The 27036-nt window shown below is 39.8% G+C and overlaps 1 protein-coding gene and 1 long non-coding RNA gene across 3 annotated transcripts in view; one reads left to right on the top strand and one right to left on the bottom strand.

Annotated features, from left to right (window-relative positions):
- Window positions 1-4980, top strand: part of fstl5 (follistatin-like 5) — a 130293-nt gene extending 125313 nt beyond the window's left edge. For both annotated transcript variants that reach the window (XM_028416326.1, XM_028416325.1), the window contains one exon: window positions 2675-4980. In XM_028416326.1, coding sequence (XP_028272127.1) covers window positions 2675-3377 — 703 coding nt within the window. In that variant the 3' untranslated portion in view covers window positions 3378-4980. The remainder of the gene's footprint in view (window positions 1-2674) is intronic.
- Window positions 412-17299, bottom strand: LOC114442612 (uncharacterized). The gene is made up of 3 exons (XR_003671357.1): window positions 17218-17299; window positions 5202-5204; window positions 412-422 (listed from the first exon to the last, which is right to left on the bottom strand). It is a non-coding gene; the product is annotated as an uncharacterized LOC114442612 (long non-coding RNA).
- Window positions 17300-27036: the final 9737 nt, after the last annotated feature.

Raw genomic sequence — 27036 nt, 5'->3', positions numbered from 1 at the left:
GAAGAAAAAACCATAGATAAGTCGCACCGGACTATTAATCAACGGACCAGCGTAAATCACTATGTTTTTAGCGTAACGTTGCCTCCTGAACTCTTAACTTAAGTGGTGCAGGGCATTGAGAGTGAGACACACATATTTCAACAAGTCCTCACACGGAGAAATGATCAGCTTCACCGCACAGAAATTCCTATAAACATCCTGTAAATGAGTAAAAGGCAGACTACTGTGCGCTCATATAGCTGTCTGGAATTAGTGACCTATCGGCCTATCGGCTCAGCTGCAAGCACACGTTCCATGAACGTGCGGGACACCTATGCTCGGAATGCAAAGTGTGGACAAGCTGGAGGTGGAGGAGAACTGTCAGCAGAGGGACAGAACAGCTGCCGTTATATTTGTAATGGGACGTCAGGACACAAGGCTAACTAATTGTATATTTTTTCATATATAATTTGCACCTGAGTATAAGTCGCATACCCAGCCAAAGGATGAAAAAAAAGTCTGATTTATAGTCCAGAAAATACGGTAAATAACTAATAAATAATCAAAGTGAATGATTGCTTTGATTTGTCCTGTATTTGACTAATTCTTCGAACACAAACTAAGCTGCTTTTTTTTTTTTTTTTTTTTTTAATTGGACTGACAACTTTGACTCCACAGTTGTAAACAGCATATTCTGCCTTGATTTTTTAAAATTAGTATGCAGAGCATTTACATACATTTACACACTCACCCTCACTCTTCCTTGTTCTTTATCATATAAGCAGGCCAAATACCACTTACAGCATTATACAGTTTAGCATCTTCTTAATTTGTGTGCAAATATTACTTAGAGTTTCTTATCTCTACGACCCTGTGCAGCCTTCTGTCTGGAGCCAGTGGACAGACTGGATCAATGATTCCATTCAGAGTGTTGATAATGTGCTTGGTGGCTTTCAAACAGCCATTTTCTACTCACAGGTACAGACAGCTTGCTGTTCAGATTCCATAAAAGATGATGAATGACGGCGAGATTGAAGTGGCTGTCGGCATCGATCAGCTGGTATTCACATTTAATTGAGGCGTGTCCACTCCTTGCATATTCCCCTCTCTCCTCTGCTCAGCTTTTAACACATAATGTGCCATTAACAGATTCTTTGGGTTTTCCTAATGAGTAATAGTTTCACTGAACCATGAACCATACATGGCTGTAATTCTATTGAATGTGTAGACGATGCTAGACTGCCAGTTTGAAGATCAGGGATCAGGAAGAGTTTTTAAATGGACCTTGCAGCAGTGTTTTTTCCTCTCTGCAGAACATTTTTTTAAATTATGCCAATTCTCATAATCACCCACTAGAAATCAATCTGTATTTTTTTTTATTTCAATTTGACCTCTTCTTGATATGTAGAAACTATTTTTTAGATGTTGCCTCTTGCAGCTGAAACATTGGGATGTTTTAACAGCTGATTTTTTTTACTTTAAACAAAAAAAAATAAAACGTGTGGTGATTGCACTACCTCCTGCCTTCCTGCTGCCTTAATCATCCAGAAAGGCCTGTAAAGCCTGTCAAATTCAGCTTTGTAGCACTAATTTCCATTTGCTCTTTATGAGATGATGAATTAGCAAATGGGAAAAAGAAAAGAAAAAAGAAAGAAAATTCACACAGCTGGATGGAAAGCAGCACCCACCTTCTTTTAAACAATAAAAAGACTTTTATATGCATAAAAATGTCCAAATTATGCCTGAAGAACACATTAATGTTGGAGTAAACAGCTTACATGTCCCTTATAATTGCAAAAAAACACTGTATTTCGAGTATCTTAATGTTACTTTCACTCCAAAAATTGCACCACTCTGCGGTGGCATCAGTCATTCTGTACGGTTTGGTCTGCTGGAACAGCAGCATCACTGAGAGGGAAAGGAAGAGGAAGAAGCTGGACAGAGTCATCAGAAAGTCCAGCTCTGTCCTGGGCTGCTCTTTGGACTAAGTGCAGGAGGTGGGTGACAGGAGGGTCCTGACAAAACTGACATCCATGCTGGACAATGAGTCCCACCCCCTGCAGGACACCCTGTCAGCACTGCAGAGCAGCTTCAGGAGAGATACAGAAGGTCTTTCCTTCCTGCTGCTGTCAGACTGTATAATAAACACTTCTGATAGGTGCAATATTCATACACCACGGTGTACAATAAATTATTTATTTAGTTTTTAATGCACTATGTACAGTTTTTTTACAGACCACTACCTCCACTCACCTGTGCAATAACTGTAATGTATACTGTTTCTTGTTCGATTCTATTCTATTCTATATTTTATTGGTAGTTTATTTTATCATGTATATATCTTTTCTAATTTATTACCCATTGTGGGACTAATAAAGGTATTCTTCTTACACTCTCTGTTAAAGTGGTAAACCTCAGTGCTGGAGAAAATAAGAATGCAAACCAATAAGTGTGCCAAAGAAAAACTTCTTTTTTTAAAATGTTTCGGATATTTCACCGATCCAATGAGTCAATGTCGATAAAGAAACCAGTAGTAGAACATGAATGTTACATAGTACAACTCAACATGTGCTTTGTACAAACATAGACCAGTGCCATGTGCATTTCTGATTCTGAGTACATCGTAACTTGTTTGGAGTTTAAAGGAACAAAAATGTATTATTGATTGAATGTTTTCTCTTTGGATTCCTTTCAGGTTTGGTCTCATCCTTCATCGGAATGAACCTGTCCTCCACAAGATTGACCTGGAGACGACGTCATATGTGAAAAACATCAGTTTGTGGGAGTATAACTGCATCCCTAAGTCTGTAGCCTACACCCATCTGGGCGGCTACTACTTTGTTAACTGCAGGCCAGACTCCACAGGTGCCGCACAGGCCCAGCTCATCTTAGACAGCGTAACAGACAGCGTGATTGGTCAGAACCGCGATGTTACCGGCACTCCCTACGTGTCTCCAGATGGTCACTACCTGGTCACCGTTGACGACGGTGACGGCTTGATGAGGATTCAGACGATCTCTGAAAGAGGGGAGATCCAGGAGCCATTTGACATCCACACCAACCTGCACCTGTCTGATCTGGCCTTCCAACGCTCCTTCACAGAGGTCCATCAGTACAACGTGTTCGGGAGCTCCGGCCGCCAAACAGACGCTCTGTTTGTGGAGCTGAGCACCGGCAAAGTCAAGATGATCAAGAGCTTAAAGGAGGCCACCAAGTCCTTCGAATGGCCATGGAGCAGCACAAACAGGGTGATGGCAGGGAGTGGACTGTTCGGGCAGTACCTCATGACACCGTCCAGAGAGTCTCTCTTCATTCTGGATGGACGGCTCACCAAGCTCAACTGTGAGATCACTGATGTCGTGAAAGGCAACGTGCTGGTGTGGGTAGGGGAGTCTTAAGTCATGACTTTTAAGACCCAGTCAATTACATTTTCCTGCAAAGGTACTGTTGCACTGAATTCTGTTACAGATTCTTTAATTTTGTGGGAGCGCAACCATGAAAAACCAGATTCAGAAACCAAATTGATCTGTAATCCAGTTTGAAGAGGGACATCCACCCAAAAAAAAGGGGGTAAAAAAAGAAAAGATAAGCGAGGGTATAATTGATTGATCTAGTCTTAAAGCCAAGTCCAAGTGTTTTTTAAATCTGGTAATTTGCCTCAACATCAAAAAGAGCTGCTTGCGAGTATGAAGAAAATTTGGTATGAATCAGTAAATGTGTGAAAAATTTGCATTATTATTCGGTTTTATTCAGTGTGCTGGAATGTTGTAGATAATCTCTTTAAAAATGGCAACTATACACACACACACACATATATTGTATATTCCCAGATTATAATTTACCCATCCCCTACTTTTTTCCTGTGCCTTCAAGGAAAATTTCCCTCCATCAGAGGAATTAGAGTAATTATTCCCAGTGTGACTGCTGACTGATCCTCTTTGTTTGACCCCTCTAGTCACGGTGAGCGTGGTTCCTCACAAATCTACCATCCTCGTCTAACCATTCCATCCAACGCGCTCGACTCAGTCTAATTAAAAAGAGCCCTTGCTGCGATCCCATCCTGTTTGAAGTGGAGACTGAGTGCTTCATTACGATTGTGTGCTCTGTAACCTTTAATCCCGAATTATAACCAGCTTTGGAAGGTTCTGAATGATATTGTTGATTTTTTTTTTCCTCCTTCATTATAGTCCAAAGCAGAAAAATGAAAGTCAGTGGTGATGTTAGTAAAACTGTGCCAGCTTTATACACGACACATTGTGATATTTAAAGTATTTTAAAATGTTCCTTAGCAAAGAGTCAATAGAGCACTTGTGTGTGATAAAATCCTATCATAACGTCAATATCCTTGGACCAAAAAAAGAAAAGAGAAACTTCTTAGTGTAGTTAAATGTAAAGAACATGTTTTGTCTGCTCTGTTTGACAGCATGTTTAAGTGGTTGTTTAATAATGTGGAGTAATGATGAGCTACTAGCACACTGGGGAGTGAGGTAGATGTGGTTGTGTTGCGTAGAAGGTTTCTGAGGAAAAAAAGCTCTTTTTAAATGCTCCTGCAGTAGATACGTAGCTGGCGGACCTGTTTCCTAGCTGGACACATTTCTATGCATTCTCACCCTAGCACTCTATATGACTCGGAATCACAATGGGCAACTTTTGACATGTACAGATTATATAAATTCATTCCGTCTTTCCTGTTATTATATATATATATATTTTCATTTTATTTCCTCTCATCACTTTTAAACCCGACTGTACTGCTGATGATGATGATAATGATGATGACCTCTGACCTTTCTCTCTCAGTTTGTGTCCTGTACATAGCGGCTGACTGTGACTCCATTAGTTCCTCATCAATGTACAGATTCATGCTGTCCATTTTCCAAGAAAATATCAGCACACCCCTTTTTAAGAATAAAAACACACAACTGTCATTATCTACATCCTGTATCCAAGCACATTGTGATCCCACTCGCACTGCTTTCACCTCCATATAGCCATGTCTTGTACGTTCCTTCATGTGATTGTTATTTATATAGAGAAAACACGCTTGACATCTTACCCAACAATAAAAAAAAGACATAAAACATGTGCTTTATTGTCTCTTTTCCTCATTAAAACTGCCTTCTAGAGCCGTTGATGCACAATCACACAGTTTCCTTTATAGAAACTGCCAATTATTATTCTACAAGAAATGCAACAAGAACAAGGTCAGGACTCTGTTGCACCCTCTGGGTCTATTTATCGTACAGAAATGAATCTTGTGTATAAGATGATTATAAGCAGGAAATAAAGAAAACACAACAATAAGAACAAAAGTCTTGAGAGAAGAAGAAAGCCTGCACTCGTGGGAGTATTGTGAAACTTTCTGGGGGTGTAGTTAACTTAATTTAAGCTTTTTTTGCCTTGTTGAAGTTGAAATGTATGACTGAGAAGGAAAAGTCAACTTAAGAGTGTGTGATAGCTACAGCAGAAGAAGATGTTTTGAAAAGTTTAGTAACTATGAGAAATTATGACAAAACAAAATGTTTGAGCTAAGGTTAATTAGCAGCCCAAAGAACTTCTGTTTCGTGGTGCACCCCTACTGTCACTGCAGCTCATATGATTTTCTTTGTCTTAACTGATAATCAATTGAAACCTGTTGGTTGGACAAATAGGGGAATCCTCCCTGTCTAAGCTAAATTGTGATGGACATTTTTGAAATAGAGGAAAACACTGACGAATGTGGATTAGACCTGTTAAATGTGATTTCTCATATTCATTTTCTTTGCAGTGGCCTGAGTTTGCAACATGTTCATATTTCACCACATGCAGGTAACACTCTCTGCGGCAAATTTTCCTCTCTGGGCTGATTCATCTTTAAAATGTATACAGCTGCAGGTTGTGTCGCTGTTTTGGATAAAAGGATCCTCCAAATTGCATCGGGCTGCACACTTATCTCTGAAATCCATGTGGAGGGGTACTTCCATCTGAACAAGCCCTCCATCAGATAAGCCTTTTCACAGATAATGTGTAAACCTACCACATTCAGGCATGTCGATGACAAAGGAGAACAGTCTCACATTCTCAGTGTCTGTACTGTATTTACTGTAACATTTACTAATGGTATAGATGCCTTGCAGTGGGCTTGCCACTGAGTCTGTAATTACCTTGTTGGTAAGGGCAGCAATTCTTTATTCTGTCTGAAAGTTTCCCAGATAATTTAATTAATTGTTAATTTAAGCACCCACCTACAGCTAGAGACAAACAGCATTTTCAAATTACACAATTAAGCGATCAATATAACCACAGAATACAGAATTTCTTTTTATTCTATACTATCCAAACAAACAATACAGTGAGAGGTGGCCTGCTTACACATGGCTGCCTGTCCACCATAGCTTAAAACCATCTTCAGAACATATCGGAAGGTCAGTCCTTTTCATTTCTACAGTCCTGGACCAGGCCAATACTCCACATCTTGGGGTTTTGGGGCTCAACATCACTGTTTTCGTGTCCAACACAGTCACCAGGTGCTCATGTTCAACTCTAGTGAATGATCTCAGTTACTCTGTGCCAGGCAGGCAGCCAGCCACACATTCTCTTTATCTTTTTATCTACACAGGTCTTCTGGGTTGTGTTTGTCAAGATCTCCATCCTGTTCAGAAACCCTGCCAGAAGCATTTAGCCTCAGAAAAGCCTAGAGGATTACCACACAAGACCTTTTGCAACCACAAGGCCCTGATCTTAGCCGAGATCTACAGGAGCTGGATAAAGTTACTGAAGACAGGGAGCCCTGGATGGTTCTGCTCCTATATTATATGAAGTACGAACAGAAAGGATGGAGGTCTAGATTTCCTCTCTATGAGGTGGTTTCTAAGAAAGACACAAAAATGCTACGAAGGTCATTAAGCTGAAGTCACACACAGGTGACAGGAATCAAGAAATGTGCTGCTTAAACAAGCAGAATAACAAGTCAAAATGAGGCTGGGAGCCATGAGGCTTTTTCTACTGCAGCAGTATAAGTGTAAGAACATGCAAACCTTTTCGCACACCTTTGCTGCTGATGACACGCATTATTCACCAGAGATCAACAGAGGCTATTCTCATGAACGCCCCTGAGCTCCTCATAAACACTCCCTAATGCATTCCTGCACACACTGCTTTCACTTTATATTCATCTCTGGGTCACCCAGGCTGGTAGTTTATATTAATATTCTTCCTTACTGAATCCCCTTTCATAAAACAGCCATGTGAATAGAAAAGAGGTGCTGGCAGTTCCTTAATTATCTATTGTCAGTCCTTTATCTTCCCGCGGTCACATGGGAGGGACTCGGACTCCTCCCCACCAGCACACACTCATGTCTCGCCTCCATCAGGAGAATTAAGCACCAGTCTATGCCTCCCTCCATTCCTCCATGCATAAGGCGAGCAGCGTAATCATGCTGCCAGCTCCTTAATCATGCTGCCGGGGCCTGCCAACGGTACAACCTCTCTGCTCCATCCATAGCAAGGCATCTGATGACTGATTGAGGCCACTGGTGGTGCTGCACCTTGTGCCAGTTGTAGGTCCTCATCCCGCACTCTCTTGCCTGCTTTCTCTTGCTCTCTGCCTCCACAATAATCAGTGTGCTTGTGTGTGGCAGTGGACGGTTATACTTAGAGAATAGATTTTTTTTTCTACTCAGGGACAGACATCAAGATTTGTGCAGTCACAATAAATAAAATGTAAATATATGGGGTTTTAATCACACAAACAAACATGGACTTTAGACAAAGCACAAGATATCAGTCTTGTCCAATTCATCTGTTTTTCCCCATTAGTTTTTTGGTTTTTAATTAAGTGGGGGGGGGGGGGGGTTGCCATAAGTTGCCATCAAGTTGCCATATCACATTCTACGCCATAAATTCAGTAGTGATAAAGCAAAAGCTTATCTAATGTGTTGCTTTGTCCTCAGACAAAACAGGTTCACAGGGATGCTGGAGCCAATCCCAGCTGTCACTGGATGAGAGGCAGGTTACATCATGAACAACATAGGGAGACAAACAAAGTCAATTTAGAATCCCCCATTAACCTACATGGACATGTACATGGATGCATGCTTTGGTATGTTGAAGGAACCCAGGGTACCCGGAGAAAACCCACAGGGAGAACATCCAAAACACTCCACGCAGAAGGGCCCCATTCAGATTCAGACCAGGAACCTTGTGAGGAAACTAGTATGCAAAGTCACAAGGATTTATTGGGGTTTATGAATTCCTGAACATTAAAAACCCATCCAGTAGCTGCTGAGGCATTTCAGGGTGGACCACATTGCTACAGTGACAGATCACCAGTCCTATAGTATGTATGAATAACATCAACAGAGCCTGAAGTGTCTTAAATTTATCATGATATAGATAATCTTTGCAGTTTTGCTAGTTGTATTTTCTAGACACAATCGACTGTGGGGCAATTATTCCAAATTAGGTGATGCTGCCAATAGTTTTTTTAAAATACTTCATAAATTAGAACAAGCAAATTTTGTTTCAGCCCTGCTGGAGTCCTTGAAGCTGAGCTGTCTCCTTGTATCTCGTCTCCTCGCTGTGTAACAGATGGGAGTTTTTGCTCGTTAAGCTAGTGTTTAGCAGTCCTTTGGGGAGTTCAACAATCTAAACATCAGTCTCTGCAAATAACATTTTAAAGGTCATTTGGTAAATCTTTGGTGCTCAATGGATAATTCTGACTGGACTTACTAAAATAATTGTGTGGATTATATAATTGTGGAAGTGATTTTTTTTTATACTTTAATCTTGGACATATGGTGATGGCAGGAGACCAGGATGTGGTTTAAAGTGCTGACAGCAGACGTCTCATCCCCTTTAGTTGTCCTATTGTCATGCTGAGCTGGCTGTCATGACATCGAGACCGAAGGAAGCCTGTGGATACTCAGCAGTGACAGGGACGCAGGCAGAGTCCTGTCATCCAGACACAGTCGACTGATCCTGGCGCAGCGATAGCGCCCAGGTCGACCCTGACAGGAGCCACCACCTCCGCTTAACATCCCCCTTGTCTGTCCTTTAGCTGTTCAATGTGCTGCAAAAGGCAGCACAGGGAGGCCTCCTCAAGGTCGACCCGAGAAGGAAAACCAGGACAAAAAGGCCCTAAAGTCAAATAACTTTTTTTTTCCCAACATGATCCGACTGCTGAGAATGCTGTCTGAACAGGAACGGGCAAACATGGTACATTTGAAACAGAAGCCTATAATTATATTGCATTATCTCGACCATATAATAATACTGTATCACACTGACATTGACCAGTTCTTATTCGCATTTGACACATGCTGTCTGTGAGGAAAAATAGTTTAACTGCAAAACATGACCTTTTTACAGCCTTGGAGCCAGCCTCAAGTGGGCACTTAAGGAACTGCAGTTTGTGTGGATTCAGTTATTACATTTTTACACAAAACAAGAGCTGTAAAAGTATGGTCCAAATATTTAGTTTTCTACAATGTGCTGCACAACAAATTGAAATGCAGGATTATTTTGCCATTTTAAAAATATGTTTGACTCACTGTATGTTCTTCTAATTATTACCCTGATTGATGGTTTTGGTTGTGTCTTCACAAAAGTGCCTTCAGTCACCAGAAAGACGTTTTTAAGTAGCACTATGGCAGCACTCGGAATTTAAGCCTTTCAAACTTGAAAAGTTATAATTATGTCTCTATGAAGCACTGTGCATACTCTTTGTATGCATCATTTTTACAGACATTCAAGAAGCCAAAATAAAAAAAATAAATAAATAAATAAAAACTTTGTAGCCTAAAAATCTAAAAATGCTCCAAACAGGAACATAAATGTGAGGCAGGGTGTGAGTTTATGAGCCCCAAATAGGCATGAAATGACCGTCATGTAGCTGCAAGCGAACTTTGCAGCATATTCAAAGTGCTCTGTGGATGGATGAATGAATGCATTGTGCTTCTGTATCTCATCACTGCAGACTTCTGACTACAGTGGTTTTTATAACACAGTCAGTGATATCCAGCTGAGAAGGTTGATGTATGTTACAGCTGTCTATATGTTGGTACATAGGTACACGTTTCTCTAACTGCTACTTTTTGTTTGTTCAGCCATGACTGCTCATGCTAATGACCAACCTTTTTGCAAGCAGGAAGTTATTGCAGTGAAAAGAATTTGCACAGATGCTGTGCAAATTTTTCAATAAGAAATCAGCTGTGTGTGGTTAGCAAGTAAAGCCGTTTGTGGTCTGCAGCTGATTCACTGCAGACAAACCATTGTTTAAGTTCCGAGTGATGTTATTAGTGCCCACACAGAAGGATCGATCCAATGACAATACAGTCAATGCTTTACAACTATCAGGGAACAGTAAGGTTATACACATCTTACATAACATCAGATTCAATAATTTCACTTAAAATAAAAAAGACAGCAATCCCTGCTGCCTTCTATCAATCATTAATGAAATCCAATATGAACGTTTAGTATTCATCATCTACCCAACTGACTGTCCATCTGGACATAACAGCTTTCAGACCACAGAGTGTGACCTTGGGGGAAAAGGACCAGCAGAGTGAAACGTGCAGCATCATGTTCTCATGTTCATCATGTTTAAAGCCTTCCTCATTTCCATTCACCCACAGAGTGAAAACCTCTGAAATGTTTCCACTGTTTTACAAATCATAAAATGGTCCCCAACTTTGGATTTCTCCCTCTACTAGAGCAGGCGCCTGGCTTTACACCCAGGGCCTGGTGGATCGGGCTGCTGGCCAGCTGGTTGTCATTAGGAAAATTTACCTCTCGCTGCCTGTCGCCGTCGAGCACAGGACCAGCTGTGATGCCCGTCTCCTGGGTTGCCAAACACAGTGAGACGCATCGTGCAGCAGGGGAAACCACATTCTAGAAAGCAGTTCTATCACTGCCAGGAGGAAACATCACACAGCCCTCTCCAGCTTAGCCAAAAAGCCAGCTGTTAAGAGAGGAAGTCTCAAGTAGTCCTGTGGTTTCTTTCGGCCAAGAGGAATACCTTCATTATGTAAAACTCTTCACTGAAGAGCGAGAGCTGAAGGAGGACAGTGTGAAGTGTCTTTAATGTCTACTATACTGCACCATCTAACTCAGTCTGCAGATTATCACCAGTCTCCTCCTTATTAAGTGAATGAAGCCATATGCAGGTGAGAAGTTCGAAAGGATTGTACAGGTTATTATCTTATTCACATTATACAAGTGTTTTTTTGATTAAATTGAGTCACTGTACAAAAACTTTAGCTATAGCTGAATAATATTTCATTAATTTGAAATATTACGGTCCCAGGATGAACCCTGGGAATTTATCCAAAAGTGCATTAAAGCTACACTCTTCTTGTGATTCTTGGATAACCCATTGCTGTAATCTATAGCAACCTACAAGAGGTAGTTTGACCCAGAAAAACACTGAAAGTAACTTAAGGCCACCGCAGTGTTTTTGTAACTTTGGGAAAAAGTGAAAATTAACCAATCTCACTATAGGCTCAGCAATATTTCTAATAACACTACACACACAGACACACACACACACATCTGCCCACATTCTGCTTATTTATTGTGTCTGCAGAAAAATGGAGTTCACGGAGGGACTTATTTCAACCTGCTGAGGCAGATGAAGCCAAATCTAATTCATATTTTTTAATAGAACTAGTCATTGAGAGCATCAAAGTGGGTGGCTTTATAATGAAATGGTTTGATTGGATGTAAACATCTTCATATTGTGGACAGCCAACAGGAATATATCACTGTTACTGGGTAATAACTGTGCTGCAGCTCAAGCATATTTTTCATTAAAGTAATGAATTCCTACTGATACCCAACAGTTTTTTGAAGACACTGTACAGCTGGCTTCAACAAATACAGGTTTAATATATTGTGATGCTCTCAGTAAATTACTGTAATTTGAACAGAGAATGGTAAAGAGAAAAGAAAACGAGCAGCTTTTCTGGGTAAGATTCTTGGAGGAAGAAACGTTAATGAAAACCTTTCTGTAAACACTTTGAATGTAGTTTCAGGTGAATATCGCTCACAATACACTGGTTTTCATGAGTTGTTATTTAAGATGTAAAAATGTAAGACAACTGTTAACAAACCTCCACAATTTAGCAGCAAGTGCTGACAGTATGATGAACAAATACTTCACACCTCCGGGACTTCTCACTTCTGTCTCTACTAATTAGCTCAAAGATGATTAAAAAGCTGCTTCTGTTGACCCAGTGATGACGGTTTTAAAATAAACTGCAACAACATCAAAGAGGGCTTCCAAAGTGAAAAAACAAGACATAGCATTAGCCTATTAGCATGCCGGTGCAAAAACAACAGGGTGGACAGCTTCAAGGTTTCAAGTGCCTGCAGTGCCCAGCTGAAGCTAGCATGGTTATAGACTCTTGCACAACATGGCCCTTTCTCTGAAGATGTTGTTCATGTTCATGGTTTAAGGCCCAACCATCAGAGGCAAAATCCTCCCGCTTCATACATACGTATCATGAGAGCTAAGTGTATTCACCAACTGAATAGTTGCATAACAATTACACTCCCGCCCTTCAGCATGATTCCCACATGTATCATGCAGCTCCAGTGGCAAAAGCACCTCCTGCAGGCTGCCACTCACAGCCTCCCTGCTGGTGACAAGTGATTAAATAATATCCAGATTATGGATGTCAGACCAATATTAACAAATTAATGAAATGCTAGCCTGACGCTGTGAAGTAACAAAAACTGACTCATAATTTGACATCATGATGACACACAAAAAGCTCGCCTCTGGGATTGTATCTGCAGCTGCACATGCTGCTGTGTGCTAAAGGAATTCCCAGTGAACCCTTTTCATCTCAAATGTCTGTCCACTCCCTTTTGAAGGCAGTGTTATTGCATTTTCCCTGTATTATAAATCCTATTTCACTGTATATCTCATTTTTAATAACATCATGTTCACGAACATGTATTTATGTTCTTTATGCCATGACTAAAGACTCTTTATTTCAACATATAGAGAATACATATGTTGATAGTATATTTCCCATCAGCTCTTTTATATTCTTGCTCTCTGAAAAAGAAAGCAAACAAAACAATAAATGTAACCCCTGGTCAGACCTTGATAATATGAAAAAATGACCGTGTATGTTATCCAAGGCTAATACTACTAGAGAATAATTTATAATAATAATTAAAACCACTTAAAAAGCTAAATGTTGCCAGGCAACACCTACAGTCAAAGATTACAGCTTGGGTTAAAAAGGAAAACCTTCTCCCATACAACAAGCTTTCCAACACTGTCTTGGCGAATATACAGCACAAACACAGTCAAAAAATTTCAAGGCAAAAATATAACAAAAATATAAGATTGATGAAACCTATGTAAACCCATGCTTTGTGTCCTTTGTCCTCAAAGTGGAAAGACTGGAATTACTCATTAAATATATCTGTGGATGCTCTTATTCATCCAGGTCATAGTCATTTCCAAGAGTTTAAATCGAGGCAACTGGACTCAAGGATTGTTTTTGAGTCCTTGAGTTCAGTTGCCTCGATTTAAACTCTTGGAAATTACTCATTAACAAAAATGAGAGCAGCAGATTAGCTGTATATGAGCATACATGATGTGAATGAATCATAATTATACTATGCAGTTGAATTTGATGGTGCATTTCCATATAAACCTGTTTCAAATAACTGTTCACCACCTTGTTTTAAAGTCCTGAGTTTTCTGCAGCTCAGTCATTTTCTCAGCTGCAGGTAAAGACTTTATATATCATTCTCTTGTTGATTTGGCATTTTTACTCGCCTACGGTGGAAACAGACCTTTTAATCTGTGGTGTAATACAGTTGTGATTTGGTGATCAAATCTGTGGGGACGTTTGATTTCCATTTGTAGTCACAAAGCTGTCAGAACTGTGTGCTTGACACTGTAACAAGGTTTTAATCTTCCCTCTCACACCTCCCCCCATGAACAAAGTAATGGTCTTTACATTTGAAAGTGAATATAATGGCTCTATACGGTGCTCAGTATAATTTTGTTTTGTTATGACCAAGCAAGAAAAAAAACAGCACATATGGCACAAGTATAAACAGTTATTCCCTCTAGGAGAACGTCATGCACAGGTGAGTTGGAGGCAATTCAAATGCAATGGAGCAAGCAGGCCTTATATTTCCCAAAATAATATAGAGTCAGCTAGTACTGGCAGCATTTCTCAACAGCACGGCTGCCCATGACCCACTGCAGTCCCATCACCTGGGATTTTAAAGTTTTTCTTGGGAATTTATTGAACACAGTACTTTTCAGAAGGCTGCACGTTCATCATTTATTACTGCAAAGTCCTTCAGTTCTGCTCAGACTTGAGGAAATTATGTGGCACTGTTCTAAAGGTCTCTGCAGTTTTATATAGCTGCGCTGAATTTCTAGAGTTTGTCAGTGTGAAAAAGTTTCAAACATACGGTTTTTCTTATAATATATAACTCATGCATGGGATAGAAAAAAGTTTTTTGTTCTGTATATTTATTATTTAGATGATTTTTCTCCTTTTCTATGAGACCTCATGACTGCTGATTTACTTACATTATTTTCTCTCAGGGAAGATGTTCTTGTTGTCTAGCCCACAGATTTACTGTCTACTGATCTGTTTTTTCAGCTGTAGGAAAAAACTAAAGTTTTTCAAGTTTCAAAATCAATTTTGAAATCAGTTGACACAGCTTTAATCCTGCGTTCAAATCATTCTGCAGTAGTGGAATTGTTCTTGATGTTTGGTTCGAGGCAGGCAGTGTCTTGTTTTCCCTATTTAGAGAGGACGTGGTTGCTATAGAGAAGTGAGAATAACCCACTGAAATGGAGAAGAAAGCATCAATGGGAGTAGATCTTCTTAGACCTCATTGACAGTAAAAGCCATTGTTGAAGCTTGCAAGACATCACCTGCAGGTTTTGAAGCTCCGGGAGGCTCTGGCTTTGACTCACTTTTGGAGTCAGCCTCTAGAGGATGCGGTGTGAACTGCAATTTTTCACACTTCCGCATTGATAGACAGGTTAACATTTTCCACTCAACAGAAGAAACAACCATGGACATGGGTTTCTCATGTATGACAACTGTCACAACAGCAACTACTCAGGAGGCGATGGCCAAAATTACAGAACTTCAAACATCATTTTGGAGCTCTGAGCTCAGAGCAGCATGTGATAATTCAGTATGGGTTTTGGTGTTATTGAGAAAACATCCTTCAAAATAATTCTAGCTTGGCATAAGTATTATTAAGTCATCATTCCACTCCTGTGCAGCTGAATTTTTTTTGGACCTTTTTTAGACAGAAAGCATCACAGGCAGTGAACCCGTGAGCGAGAGGAGCTCGGGTATAATTTCTTCCCTATAGCTGGGATGTCTGCTTGATGAGCGTCATCTGTCAATGTCTGTCCATCTTATAACTTCACATGCTGAGCTGTCTAAATGAATTTTTAGCTGTTTGACCCCCGAGGGAGGCCCACGAAGAAGCAGAGGATATTTACTGTGATGGAGTGCCATTATTTGTATGCACATTGTGCCGTCCGTATTTTTATTTTATTACTCTGACCTTGATTATTATGGAAATATGAGAAATAATTTGGTGCAGCTCTCACCTATTACTGCGCCTAGCCTGCAAAGTAGTTAAAGAGAAATGGGTCTGATTAAAAGTAAACGCTGAGTAATATCAGAGAGAAGGTAAAATGAATACCCTTCTTGAAATTACAAATTCTCATTCACAGCCTGTCAGCAGAACAACATTGCTTAATTTTGTTCTTAACAAGAGCAGGGATGTTGAGGGCCTGCACTGTACAAAACAAAGTGAAGTAATTGGTAATGTTCCACAGGCTGAAAAGATGAAATGTCTTCTGCCATCACAATGGGAGATGTTTCCTTTGTTGCCTGTGAATCGCTTCCTGGCTTGGCATGTCCGTGGGGAACTACCAAGACTTGTTGCTTTGTTTGTCCCATTCATTTGCATTTTCCACAGCAGAACTGCATTTAATTATCACACAGAGAGCCCATTTACAGAGATAATGAGGAAGACCAAAAGCAAGCAAAACTTCCCATTACACAGTTAAACACTAGAAGAAAAGCAAATCCTGCATTACACTCATTTATTTCCCCTCCATGTGTTCTCCTTTAAGAGAGATAAAACAGTTGCATATAGCTCTTTAACAGAAGTCTTAATTGGTCACTGTAGAGCAGGGATGTGGATTAAAGAGGGAATATAAAACGATCTGCCCTAATTAAACTTATATTTCAAGCTGAATGTCTTGGAGCTCTAATTTAAAGACAAAACATCTTCAAAACATCTTCCACGCCACAAACTGTGCCAGTATGGTGTGAGGTTTGGATCATGTGTATGTTCTGTGCTAGCTTCTAGTCACTTCTCATCACTGATGGAGTGGAGCATTGCCTTGATTCTTATGATTAAGAACCAAATACTAAATACATTCTTAATAATACTTTTACACTGACGTAAATACACTTGTTACATCAGTAAACATAAAATGTGTACATATTAACACAGTACATCATGAAGAGAGTGGCTTAAGGGCTAACAGCAACAACATGGCACTTTTTTCCAGACAACACACACCTATACCAGATATCATTTTACAATAAGTTGGCTGCACAATATTCAACTAACCATGACAGTGACATGGCAGGAATCGCAGTCTGTAGGCTGGAACAAATTGTTTAGCTGTATGCATGCAGTGTGGGTTTTGGAGTAATCTAATGAATACCTTCAATATGACAGCAACACTGGTAATCTAAGCTTTTCCTCCTCTCCTCTCCTCTCCCCCTGCTTTAAAGACATGACACAAGCAATTTGCTGTGCATTGTAAATACATGCTTCTATTAGTGCAGATAATGGCAGCTGAAAAAAATGTGACAGACATGTGTTCTAATGAATTAGGGCTTGATAAACATTAAAGTTTGATATAAAGTATGTAACAATTTTTTAAGGGAACAAACGCACAAACGTAATGTGTGATAAAATGTGCCGAGGTACTCGTGGCTACATCATTCGGTGTCTATTGTCTATTACTGCTGCTACCCCAGTTCTCTTTATTGCTGCGACCGCATGAAAATATAGAAAAGGAACAGTAAGGAAAGTGAACATTTAAGGTTGTTTATATATCACCTAGAGCGCAATTTGTATTAGTTGTATTATTTATTTTTTTGTTTATTATAGAGATACAGGGACACCGTGACCGTGACAGGTTGCCAGTCTATCGTAAGGCCAAACAGATAAACAAACAACCATTCACACTCACACTCAGGCCTACGGCCAATTTAGAGTTCCCAATTAACCTTACAAGTACTTCTTTGGAATGTGGGGGGAATGTGCAGGACCCCTCATGCTTTGGAAATGCTCAGGTCGGCAGCTCCACTGCCCCAGATGAAGGACTCAGAGGAGAAAGACAACCTACATTCCCAGTGCTGTTCTGCTCAACCCCCTGCCCCCCCCTGCTCTCGAACTGTGTATCTAATCTTTTGTATTTTTTATGTTCATGCTATCTATTTTATTTAATTTTGTTTTCTTAAATTGACATAGTGGTTGCTTTTATTGTGTTAACTGTGTAAACTGCTCACGCGCCTTGAGTTGCCCTGAGGGAACAAATAAAGTTCTTTGATTTGATTTAACCACTGCGCCACCATGCTGCCCCTCAGTGAATTATGTGAACTGAATATGAATTATGTAAGAATATTACACTAAATGCTAGATATACTATACCATATTTTCTTTATTGTTGGGAGAATGTACCTTTACTTAATTGAAGACCAGTTTGTTTTTTGTTGTGTATTATTACAGAGGAACCTTCTGTGTGTTCTTGTTTGCTTGTTTTTAATCACTGTTTCTCTTTTTGTGTGTAACTAAGCTGAATGTTGCTGATGGCCTTCACTCATCTTAGAACATATTTACCAAATGAGTATGGGGATATCATATCATATTTTTTCACATACTGGTTGGTATCAATAAATCACAAAACGGTCACACTGGCTTTTTCGTCCTGAGAATCATTACTGCTGCTGGAAGTCTGGTGACACTCCCACCTATTACAAGCCACTGTACACTGTCCAAAATCCACCTGCGCATGCTCTCTGCCCTGCTACCTCTGTTCTGCTACTGATTTCTTTACACCCCATTTCACAACACTCCTCATTTTTTTAAAATCTTGGGCTGTGAACATTCGGGTATCTTCTCCTTTAACGGCATCGCTCAGTTTTTGTTCAAATCACTGTCAAATTACTCTTATCTCTCTCCCACTCCTATGTGCAAGGCTGTCGATGTCAACATCTAACCCTAAATACACACATTGACAGAACTCCTCTCTGTTCACATTCAGACAATAAAAAATGGACATAAGCGGCAGATTATCACAGGCAGTTTTAGGCACATGTTTCTGCCATCATCAAGCAAAAAAATGCAAAGCTTATAATCAGCATGAGTTGAATTTTATCGCAGTCCACTTTTAAGACCGTTATATCGCCCAGTCCTACTCAGAAAGATGAAAAGCCACAGACAGGGCTCGCAAAGATCAGTAAACCAAAGAGCTGTACACCCAGAGGAAACACTGTAATCATTCCATTGCTATAATGGTCCAGTTGAAAGTGTTCTATCCAACAACAGAAACAACTTCCTGTAAGATACATTTCTAGCAACTACATGAAGAGATTGGAGACATTTTAAAACCAACATGCTAGGAACAACTTGACCTGCTAAAGTTCCATGAGAAATTCCATTATTCCATTATAATAAATCAGGCAATCTAAGTGAAGTGAGGGTCCTTCCAGTCAGTGCAGAAACCAGGCAGAATGTAGTGACATTAAAATAAAATAAAATAAAATAAAATAAAGTCTCTTGGTAGTTTCCTCCACCTTTTTTTGGCATTTATCTAGACTTGGTCACTTCATTGAACTAATATGAAGAGTATAACCTTTGGCTGAAATGGCCCTACTCAGCCTTGAATATAAAGCGGAGCTTTGCCAACTCAAGTCTCTTGACACCTTCCAGTGTACTGAGGCGTGAGATGCTGCTGCTACGTTGGCTCATTCCTTCCATTTCCTTAGCCAATTTCAGCCACTTACCATGTCAGGGAATTTGCATGCAAACAGTGCATATCTATGCTTGTCACACAGTATAACAGATGTGTATTGCATGGCATTTGTCTGTGGGCTGATAAAGAAGCATTACCACCGGAAAAGTACCACACTACACCTCACAATTATTTACTAAGCCTCACCCTTCTCCTACTTACTATTAGGGCTGTGTATTGGCAAGAATCTGGCGATACGATACATATCACGATACACATGTCACGATACAATACGATATACCAAACATCTGATACAGTAAAAAAGACGCTATATATTGCGATTCTATATATATATATTTATTAAGAGTATGGAAAGCTTGTTTGAAAGCCTCATCTGAATACTAGTAATACATCTTTTACAAGAACAAAATGTTTAAATAATTTAATTAATTATTTTAATTATAAGAACATTGCACAATGCAACTGTATCTCACATATCTCAATGGGGTCTGTATATCTCACAAAGTTGTTTTTATGCTGAAAGAGACAGTGTGCATCACACAAGTAAGATGTTGAAATTAATGTTTGCTCATAAATCATCGACTTGCCCACAACTTAAATCGATACCAGTATCTCCAAATAAAATATCGTGATATTTCACAGAATACATTTTTTCTTACACCCATACTTACTATTGGTTCACCAATGCTCAGTACGAGCTTTGCAGTCTGCAAAGGCTACAGCTCTGCAGGTCACATCCTTTGAAAAAATGCAGCCCCCTGAACTGAGATACAATCACCACACTTTGCTGCAAATGAGTGCAGATAATTAGTGTGAAGTAGCACTTGAAATTCATGGTCATTTTTCCAAACAGTGGATTTCTAAATTCTGACAAAGGTAGATCACAGCAGGCCATTCATTCCAACCTGGCAACTGTCAGTTTATGAAAATACAACCATCCAGCATATGAATAACTCACATTTAAACCGTTACCTGAAAGCACCGCATCTCACACACTTTTTAGGTGGAGTCTACATATAATGAACTAAATATTCAACACCCTCAGATGTTGCTGACACTGATTATCCTCATGTAGCTTTCTTACATTCAGACAACCTACTGTGCATTTCCAGATGGCACATTATTTCATCTTGCTCCAAGCAAGTGTGCTGAAAAGTGCGCATATATTTTGCAAGAACAGAACTCTGTAGCAATCCTGATTGGAGTTTAATGTGCTCAAAAAGTTGCCACTCATATGGAGTGACACTGTGGGATATTCTGGGCTGAGAAAAGTGCCTACTTACATGTGCAAACACAAAAAAATAGCATTCTGTCTTTGAGAAACTTGGAGCTGGAGAGGACATAGGTCAGTGCACATACTTTTAGACACTTAATTTGTTCTCCCAATTTAAAACCATACTTTAGAAAGGTAAATAACATCAACCATTTCAGATTTTACTTTCCTTTTATTTAGCCTTTGAAAACGGCAGGTACAATGAATTTGTATAACACCTTCCTCACATTTCACTCAGCTCCTGAAAAGGGGGAGAGAAAAGTGAATCCTTTACTCAGTGGGACATTAATAGCTCTACTTCATACAGTACCTATTCATATGTGAGATTGGTTGGTAAGAATGCCAGAGAGATGAATAAGGCATGAGAGAACTGTGCACAATTTGAAAATACAAAATGAGGTACAAAGAGACAGCAACCACGATGGCCTCCAGCTGCTGCCTCCTTTTTTTTTTCAAATTTCTTGTCAAAGAACAAAGGTGTAGTGGTAATCATGCCTGTATCACCACAAAAAAGCACTCTGAAGCTTCAGAATATAACACTGCAATTACCACATAGTATTTGCTGAATTAATTGAATTTGAGGTTTCTAAATCATAAAGAGGAGCCATGTAAATTATAATCCCCAATTCACTTGACAACTTAGGCGTGAAATCCATTTTTATCTTTTTTTTTCCTTAACTCTAATTTCAGCAGCGCCTGATCATGTCTCCGTGCATTACTGGAACTGGATCTGACTGCAGATATAATAGAGAGGAAAGGAGGCAAAAAGAAAGAGGAGGATTGAAGATCTCATTCATTAACAGATAACTGCACAAACTAACACAAACTCACATATACTCGACTGTGTTATGAATGTATCTTCTGTCACCTGCCATCATACCCATCATCCATTAACCTGCTTTGTCATTGGGGGGGGGGGGGGGGGGGGGGTGGAGCCTATCCCAGCTAACTGCAGGTGAGAGGCAGGGTACGCCCTGTCCATCACAGGGCAACATAGAGACAGACAGACAGCCATTCACACTCACACCTATGGGCAATTTAGAGTCAACAATTAACCTAACAAGGGAGGAAGCTGGAGAAAACCTGCAAACTCCACGCAGAAAGAGTCAAAAACGAACCAGGAACCTTCTCGCTGTGCACACCGTGCCATCCTGCCATCATATTCATACTGGTCGCTCTAGAAACTGTAAAAATCTCTTAAATCATGTCAGAAATACACCACGTACTATAATTACAGATGCACACGTTTTTTTTTCCAACAAGGCAGAAAATTGAAAAAGTGTTCATGAACAATTTTTAGAGGGTGAGCTCCACTATTACCCAAACCTACAGCACGCTAACTGTTAAGTGCTTTTGACAAGAAGAAATGTCAGCATTAGTCATGTGTTCAAGTGCTAAGAACAAATTACGTTCACATATTTTCCCCACAGGTGACCTCTTACAGTGTCCTCTCCACTGTCAAAGTAATGCGTTATGTATGAACCCATCCACAGGTTCTGGGAAACCTGCTTTTTTTTTTTTACAAAGTAAAGAATAAATCAGAGGATGTAGTCAAAAAACATGCTGAGAGGTAGTAATCGCATCAAAACAGACAGTAAAACAGCTGCCAATCAAAGCAACAAATGACAACAGCTCAACAAACGCAAAGACAAGAACACCGCTGTGTGAGTGTTCCAGAGGCAGAAGGTAAAAGGTTTTCACTCGTTAGTTATAGGTAAGGATCACAAATTATATTGATTTAAAATGTTGTTGTGTTCAAAAGAGGCACCATGCTGCCTCCGAGGGAAAATTTATCAAACAAAGCCAAAGAATACGGCGGCTTCTAAGAATTTATAATTTAGCCCTGGGGCCTGTTTCCAGGTTTCGGTACCCAGCCCTATCTGTAAGCTAAGGCTCATTATTATCAGTATTTTACTTTCCCAAGGTTATTCACATTTTCTCCCTAAATGTAATACTTTATATATAACCAATTTAATATACAAAGCTTTGAAATATGAGAGATTAAGCCTTAATCCCAGAAGGTCCTTGTTTTTTTCTCCCTTTTCTGAAACTTAACCGAATTTCCACTTTAGTCTACCAGCAGAATGACTCATTGACACCCAGGCCAATGTCATACAAGTTCCACAACAACACTGAGCTGCCCACAGATACACCTTTCGGTTTAATATTGTAGTGTACAATGCTGATTAATAATAAAATTATAAATCACCCGTCAGGCAGGGTGTGAATTTATCCTACTTTAATGGGAAAAATGAACTTGATCATTGATTCGCACTTCTTGTTTCTGTTCTGTTCATTGATCTAACATACCATCACAGCTTGTGAGAAAGCCAGACTATGAGCTGTTTAAGCAACCTTTTTTGACTACATTATGATTTAAACCCAGATATAAGTTTCATTTGTTTCTTGCTTGCAACATCAATCAACAAACCTGTGACTGATTTCTGTCTCATGCTGCTGCAGTTTACAAGAACCAACTGTAATATAATTTTTGACGAACATTTTCATGTCATAGAAAGGTTCATTACTCTTTCTTCTCAGTATGCATTCATATCAACTTTATGAAATAACTGATGCTTTACTGGCATTACAATTTAACCCCTACAGTGTATAAAATACATTTGGTAAATTGCAAAAAAAAAAAAAAAAGCTGCACATATCAATATCAAGAATGATGTGAAAAGACTCTGGATGATAGGTGCCACAATCTCACAGCAAAAATAATCAGCAGGAACTGAAGTAATTTCTCTGTAAAATGCATCAATCATCATGAAAAGTATCACTCGATAACAAATTGAACTCCCTTCACTTCCTCTCCCCTAACACGGATTTCTGCGAGTCACATTCTTTTATGTTTCTGCAGCTAATGCGAGTATCTTCTATGATGTTCGGCGCTGGCATTTTTCTTCTTGTAGGCACTTATTTGAAGTTATATTACATAGGCTACAGGTTATGCATCTGATCGCGTTTTCTGAACAGATGGGATAGCTGTGGAGAGTAAAGTTGACGGCTGCACATCTGTTTTTCAATTGTCCGATCTGGAATCCACTCTATCACTGAAACTCATTACGCACACAGAGGAGGAGGAGACGGTGACTGATAAACCTCTGCGGAGTCCATCTATTCTGCAAGCATATTCAATTAAAAAATTCATTTGTCTGAGGGACTTTACATAAATGTGTAATGATACTGTGATATTCATGAAACATCAGTGTCCATGACCTTGTCCCTTATAAAAAGAAACTATCACCGGATCTTTGCTCTGTGTAAGGGCTAACACACACCTACTGACTGCGAATGTAACGCGACAACTGATCACCTGACCAAGTCTGGTCTGTGTAAAGGTCTGGTCACACATTAATACACAGACAATTATAATTAGAGGCCATCGAAAATTAATTTCAGTAAGGTCTTGCCACTTTCCTCAAAGAAAAACTAGCAGCGTTTGATGTGATTCATCTGCATTCAGACATTTTCAGGATCATTCAGGAAGTCCAGCCCACAGCCACGTCCAGTGACCGCCAGGGACGACGAGGTGGAGATTGTAGGCAACTACAAGTACCTCGGGTTGTGGCTGGACAACAAGCTGGACTGGACATGCTGTACAGATCACCTGTACAAGAAGGGCCAGAGCCGTCTGTACTTCCTGCGAAGACTGGGAGCCTTCAACATCTGCAGGAAACTCCTGTGGATGTTCTACCAGTCTGTGGTGGCCAGTACACTTTTTTATGCTGTTGTCTGTTGGGGGGGTAACATAAACAAAAGGTGTGCTAACAGGCTGGACAGACTTATCAGGCGGGCCGGCTCTGTGGTCGGCATGAAGCTGGACTGCCTGGTGACAGTGGCAGAGAGGAGAACACTAAGAAAACTCCTGGCTATTGTGGACGATGCCAGTCATCCTCTTATCTTTTATTTTTTTTTTTACTGCACTATATTCTATTTTATTCTATTTTATTTTATTCTATTTAACTCTTGCTCTGACTGTTGGTGCTGTAGTGCTGCTGGTACCCAAATTTCCCCGAGGGACCTTCCCAAAGGGATTAATAAAGTATATTCTATTCTATTCTATTCTATTTCTTTGTTGACAATAACACCGCTATGACAAAGAAATGCTGATTTGATGTCTTCTGATTACTTTAATTACCTGCCTGTACTGTAGAATCCGACATCAGAGTGGAGCAATGTGCTGTGTCAAATGCATGGTTTGTTTAATATTCAACTAATATATAGATTGAAACAATACCCTGCCTCTTTATTATTGCTGTAGGTGCATCCTTGCCCTTAGTTGAGATGGATCCCATCATCCCAGAACCTCCCACAGTGGTCTCAGCTGCTTGAGCAGCTCCCAGGTCCAAGAGGGGGGATTTGGCAGCATTACAATAGCAGGGCAGACATCCAAAGTCTCTGAGCCTCCACTGTACTGTAACTCCTCCTCTCCTCCTCTTTACTTTAACAATCCTTTACTACCACCTGCTCTTCACGTCCTCTTCTTTTATTACATCTGACTCATCTTGTCTTTATTCTCAGCCATGCAGTGCAACATCTTTGATAATCTCAGAAAGCTAAGCATTTAGATTCAATTCATTTACCAGAAAATCGGGGTATAGATGCTTTCATCTCTAACAGTGCTTTGACTTCAGTGCAACAAAGCGGTGCAAACCTGGTTTCCTTTGTTTTTCTCTCACTATCTCATTTCATTCCCTGCTCTAATTACCAGCCCTGTCCTCCAAACGCATTCCTCTTAAGTGTTGGGCTGCTGACAGCCTAAATTCAGATTTTAGCTGGCAGGATCCAGCTTTGTTGGTGATGATGATGATGATGATGAATCCAGTGATGCAATATGCCTACAATTTTTAAAATAAGTAACTGGAGATGGTTTTATATATTGTTTTTACTTTAATTTTCTGCTAAAGCCATTAGAAAGCAGAGGAAAAATAATTACTAAACGCACCCCTTTCTTTACCACTGCACACAATGCTCTGTCGACGTTATAGCTTTTAGCTAAATTAATATACAATGTTTCCACACGAAATAAATGAAAGGCTGTTTTGTTAAAAGCCTGGCCATGTGGTAATCACCGCTTAATTACAAATTAAAACCACCACCCACAAAGTGTGACACCTCCTTTTTAGTAAAAGATTGGCTGCCTGGGTATTTTCCTGGTCTGGGTTCTCTTCAACAAATGGGATTTTTTTTAGTGTTCTGCTCACTTTGCTGTCCTCTAGGGAGCCTGGGGAATCTGGAAGACATTCACTTCCCTTAGCTTTGAAGCTCCTCACGATGTACATCTGCCATGCTGGTAAGGAGGAGAGCAAAGGAAGATGAGGTAAAGAGAGATGAGGAATGATCTCACTGACTTGAACCCTCTGGCTTTTTCTTTTGTCTCTTCTCGGAGGCAAGTGAGCATCTGGCAGAGCTAAGCTTTCCAGGTCTCCCCATTCATATTTCTTTCATTCTCTCTATTGGTTTCTGTTGGGGTTCTGAGAAAGGCAAGCTGGCAGACAAAGCCAGTCAAGCAGAACACAGCGCTCTGATGTAAGACTATTCATTTTAGAGAGAGCAAGTCTAGGAAGTAGTCTCTCCTTTTTTGCCTCTCTGGTCAATTTTGTACGGGGTGTCATCATAATAGCAGCATCACATGCAATGGAAAAAGATGTTACCCTGTGAGAAAAATTATTCGTACCGATTTGTAAGGTACATGGACAACAAATAGCCGAGTGAAATCAGAACCCTTTGTCAAATCCAAGCATATAAATTACTTCTCCAGTAACATAGGATGAAAATAAATTCCTTTCAGTCATTCAAAGCATGTTACTGGCTTGTTTCCAGATGCTGGTTCAGCTCAGAGACTGATACAAACGTTATGATAATGTTAGGATTCATCTGTATGTTAAGGAAGCGCATTGTCCTCATCACCAACCCGAAGGAATTCTGGTGGCTGAGAGAACCCTCATGGCTGGAGACTGGTTTGCACTTAGGTAGGACACCTAATCACAAACTTGATTGGAGTGTGTCAGGTAACTGGAGCTGCAATCTTGTGCTCCAGTGAATTCAGGAAAAAAAAAAACACTTTGATAGATATGTGAAGATAAAACAGAAAGCTTATCTGCTTTTTAAAATAAATTACATACAAGGAAAGGTCAAAATGCTGGGACCACCCAAATGTCAACATTATGTCTCCCCATAGTGACGGATGGGAATTCTATTGTGGAACCGTTCTATTTTCTGGCAAGTTATCAGCCCTGAGGGAGCTGAATTAATTGTGGTGATTTCTAACACTTTGTGCTGAATGCTCTCATTCTGGGATGCAGCTTGAGCTGTGATAATCATGCAGTTAGGGGAAAGAAAGAAAAAAGCAGAAAATGTGATTTTTTTTTTACAATTACATTTAGTGAATACCATCATCTAGACGTAAATAAATAAAATGTAGGAAAATCCACCAATGTATTTCCAAATATTACGTTCACAACAAACATAAATGTGTAACAATACAAAACCCAACATTAACAAACATTTAACGTCACAGATTTGACCTAAAAAAAAGTGCTGATTAGCTACAGGAGCTCATTTAGCAACAGACTCCTACTCCCACAGAGAAACCCAGGAAATCATTCCTGCCTGTCGCAATTAAACTACAGAACGCTGTACTTTGATGGTCATACAGACATATTACATACAATACATACTTTGTGTTTCACATAAAGGTTCGATATAGTTTACTATGACATACCAA

Source organism: Parambassis ranga, chromosome 10 (genome assembly GCF_900634625.1).
Source record: "Parambassis ranga chromosome 10, fParRan2.1, whole genome shotgun sequence".
Classification (NCBI taxonomy): Eukaryota; Metazoa; Chordata; class Actinopteri; family Ambassidae; genus Parambassis; species Parambassis ranga.
The sequence above is the reverse complement of the archived record's forward strand: the minus strand, read 5'-3'. Positions and strand labels throughout refer to the sequence as shown.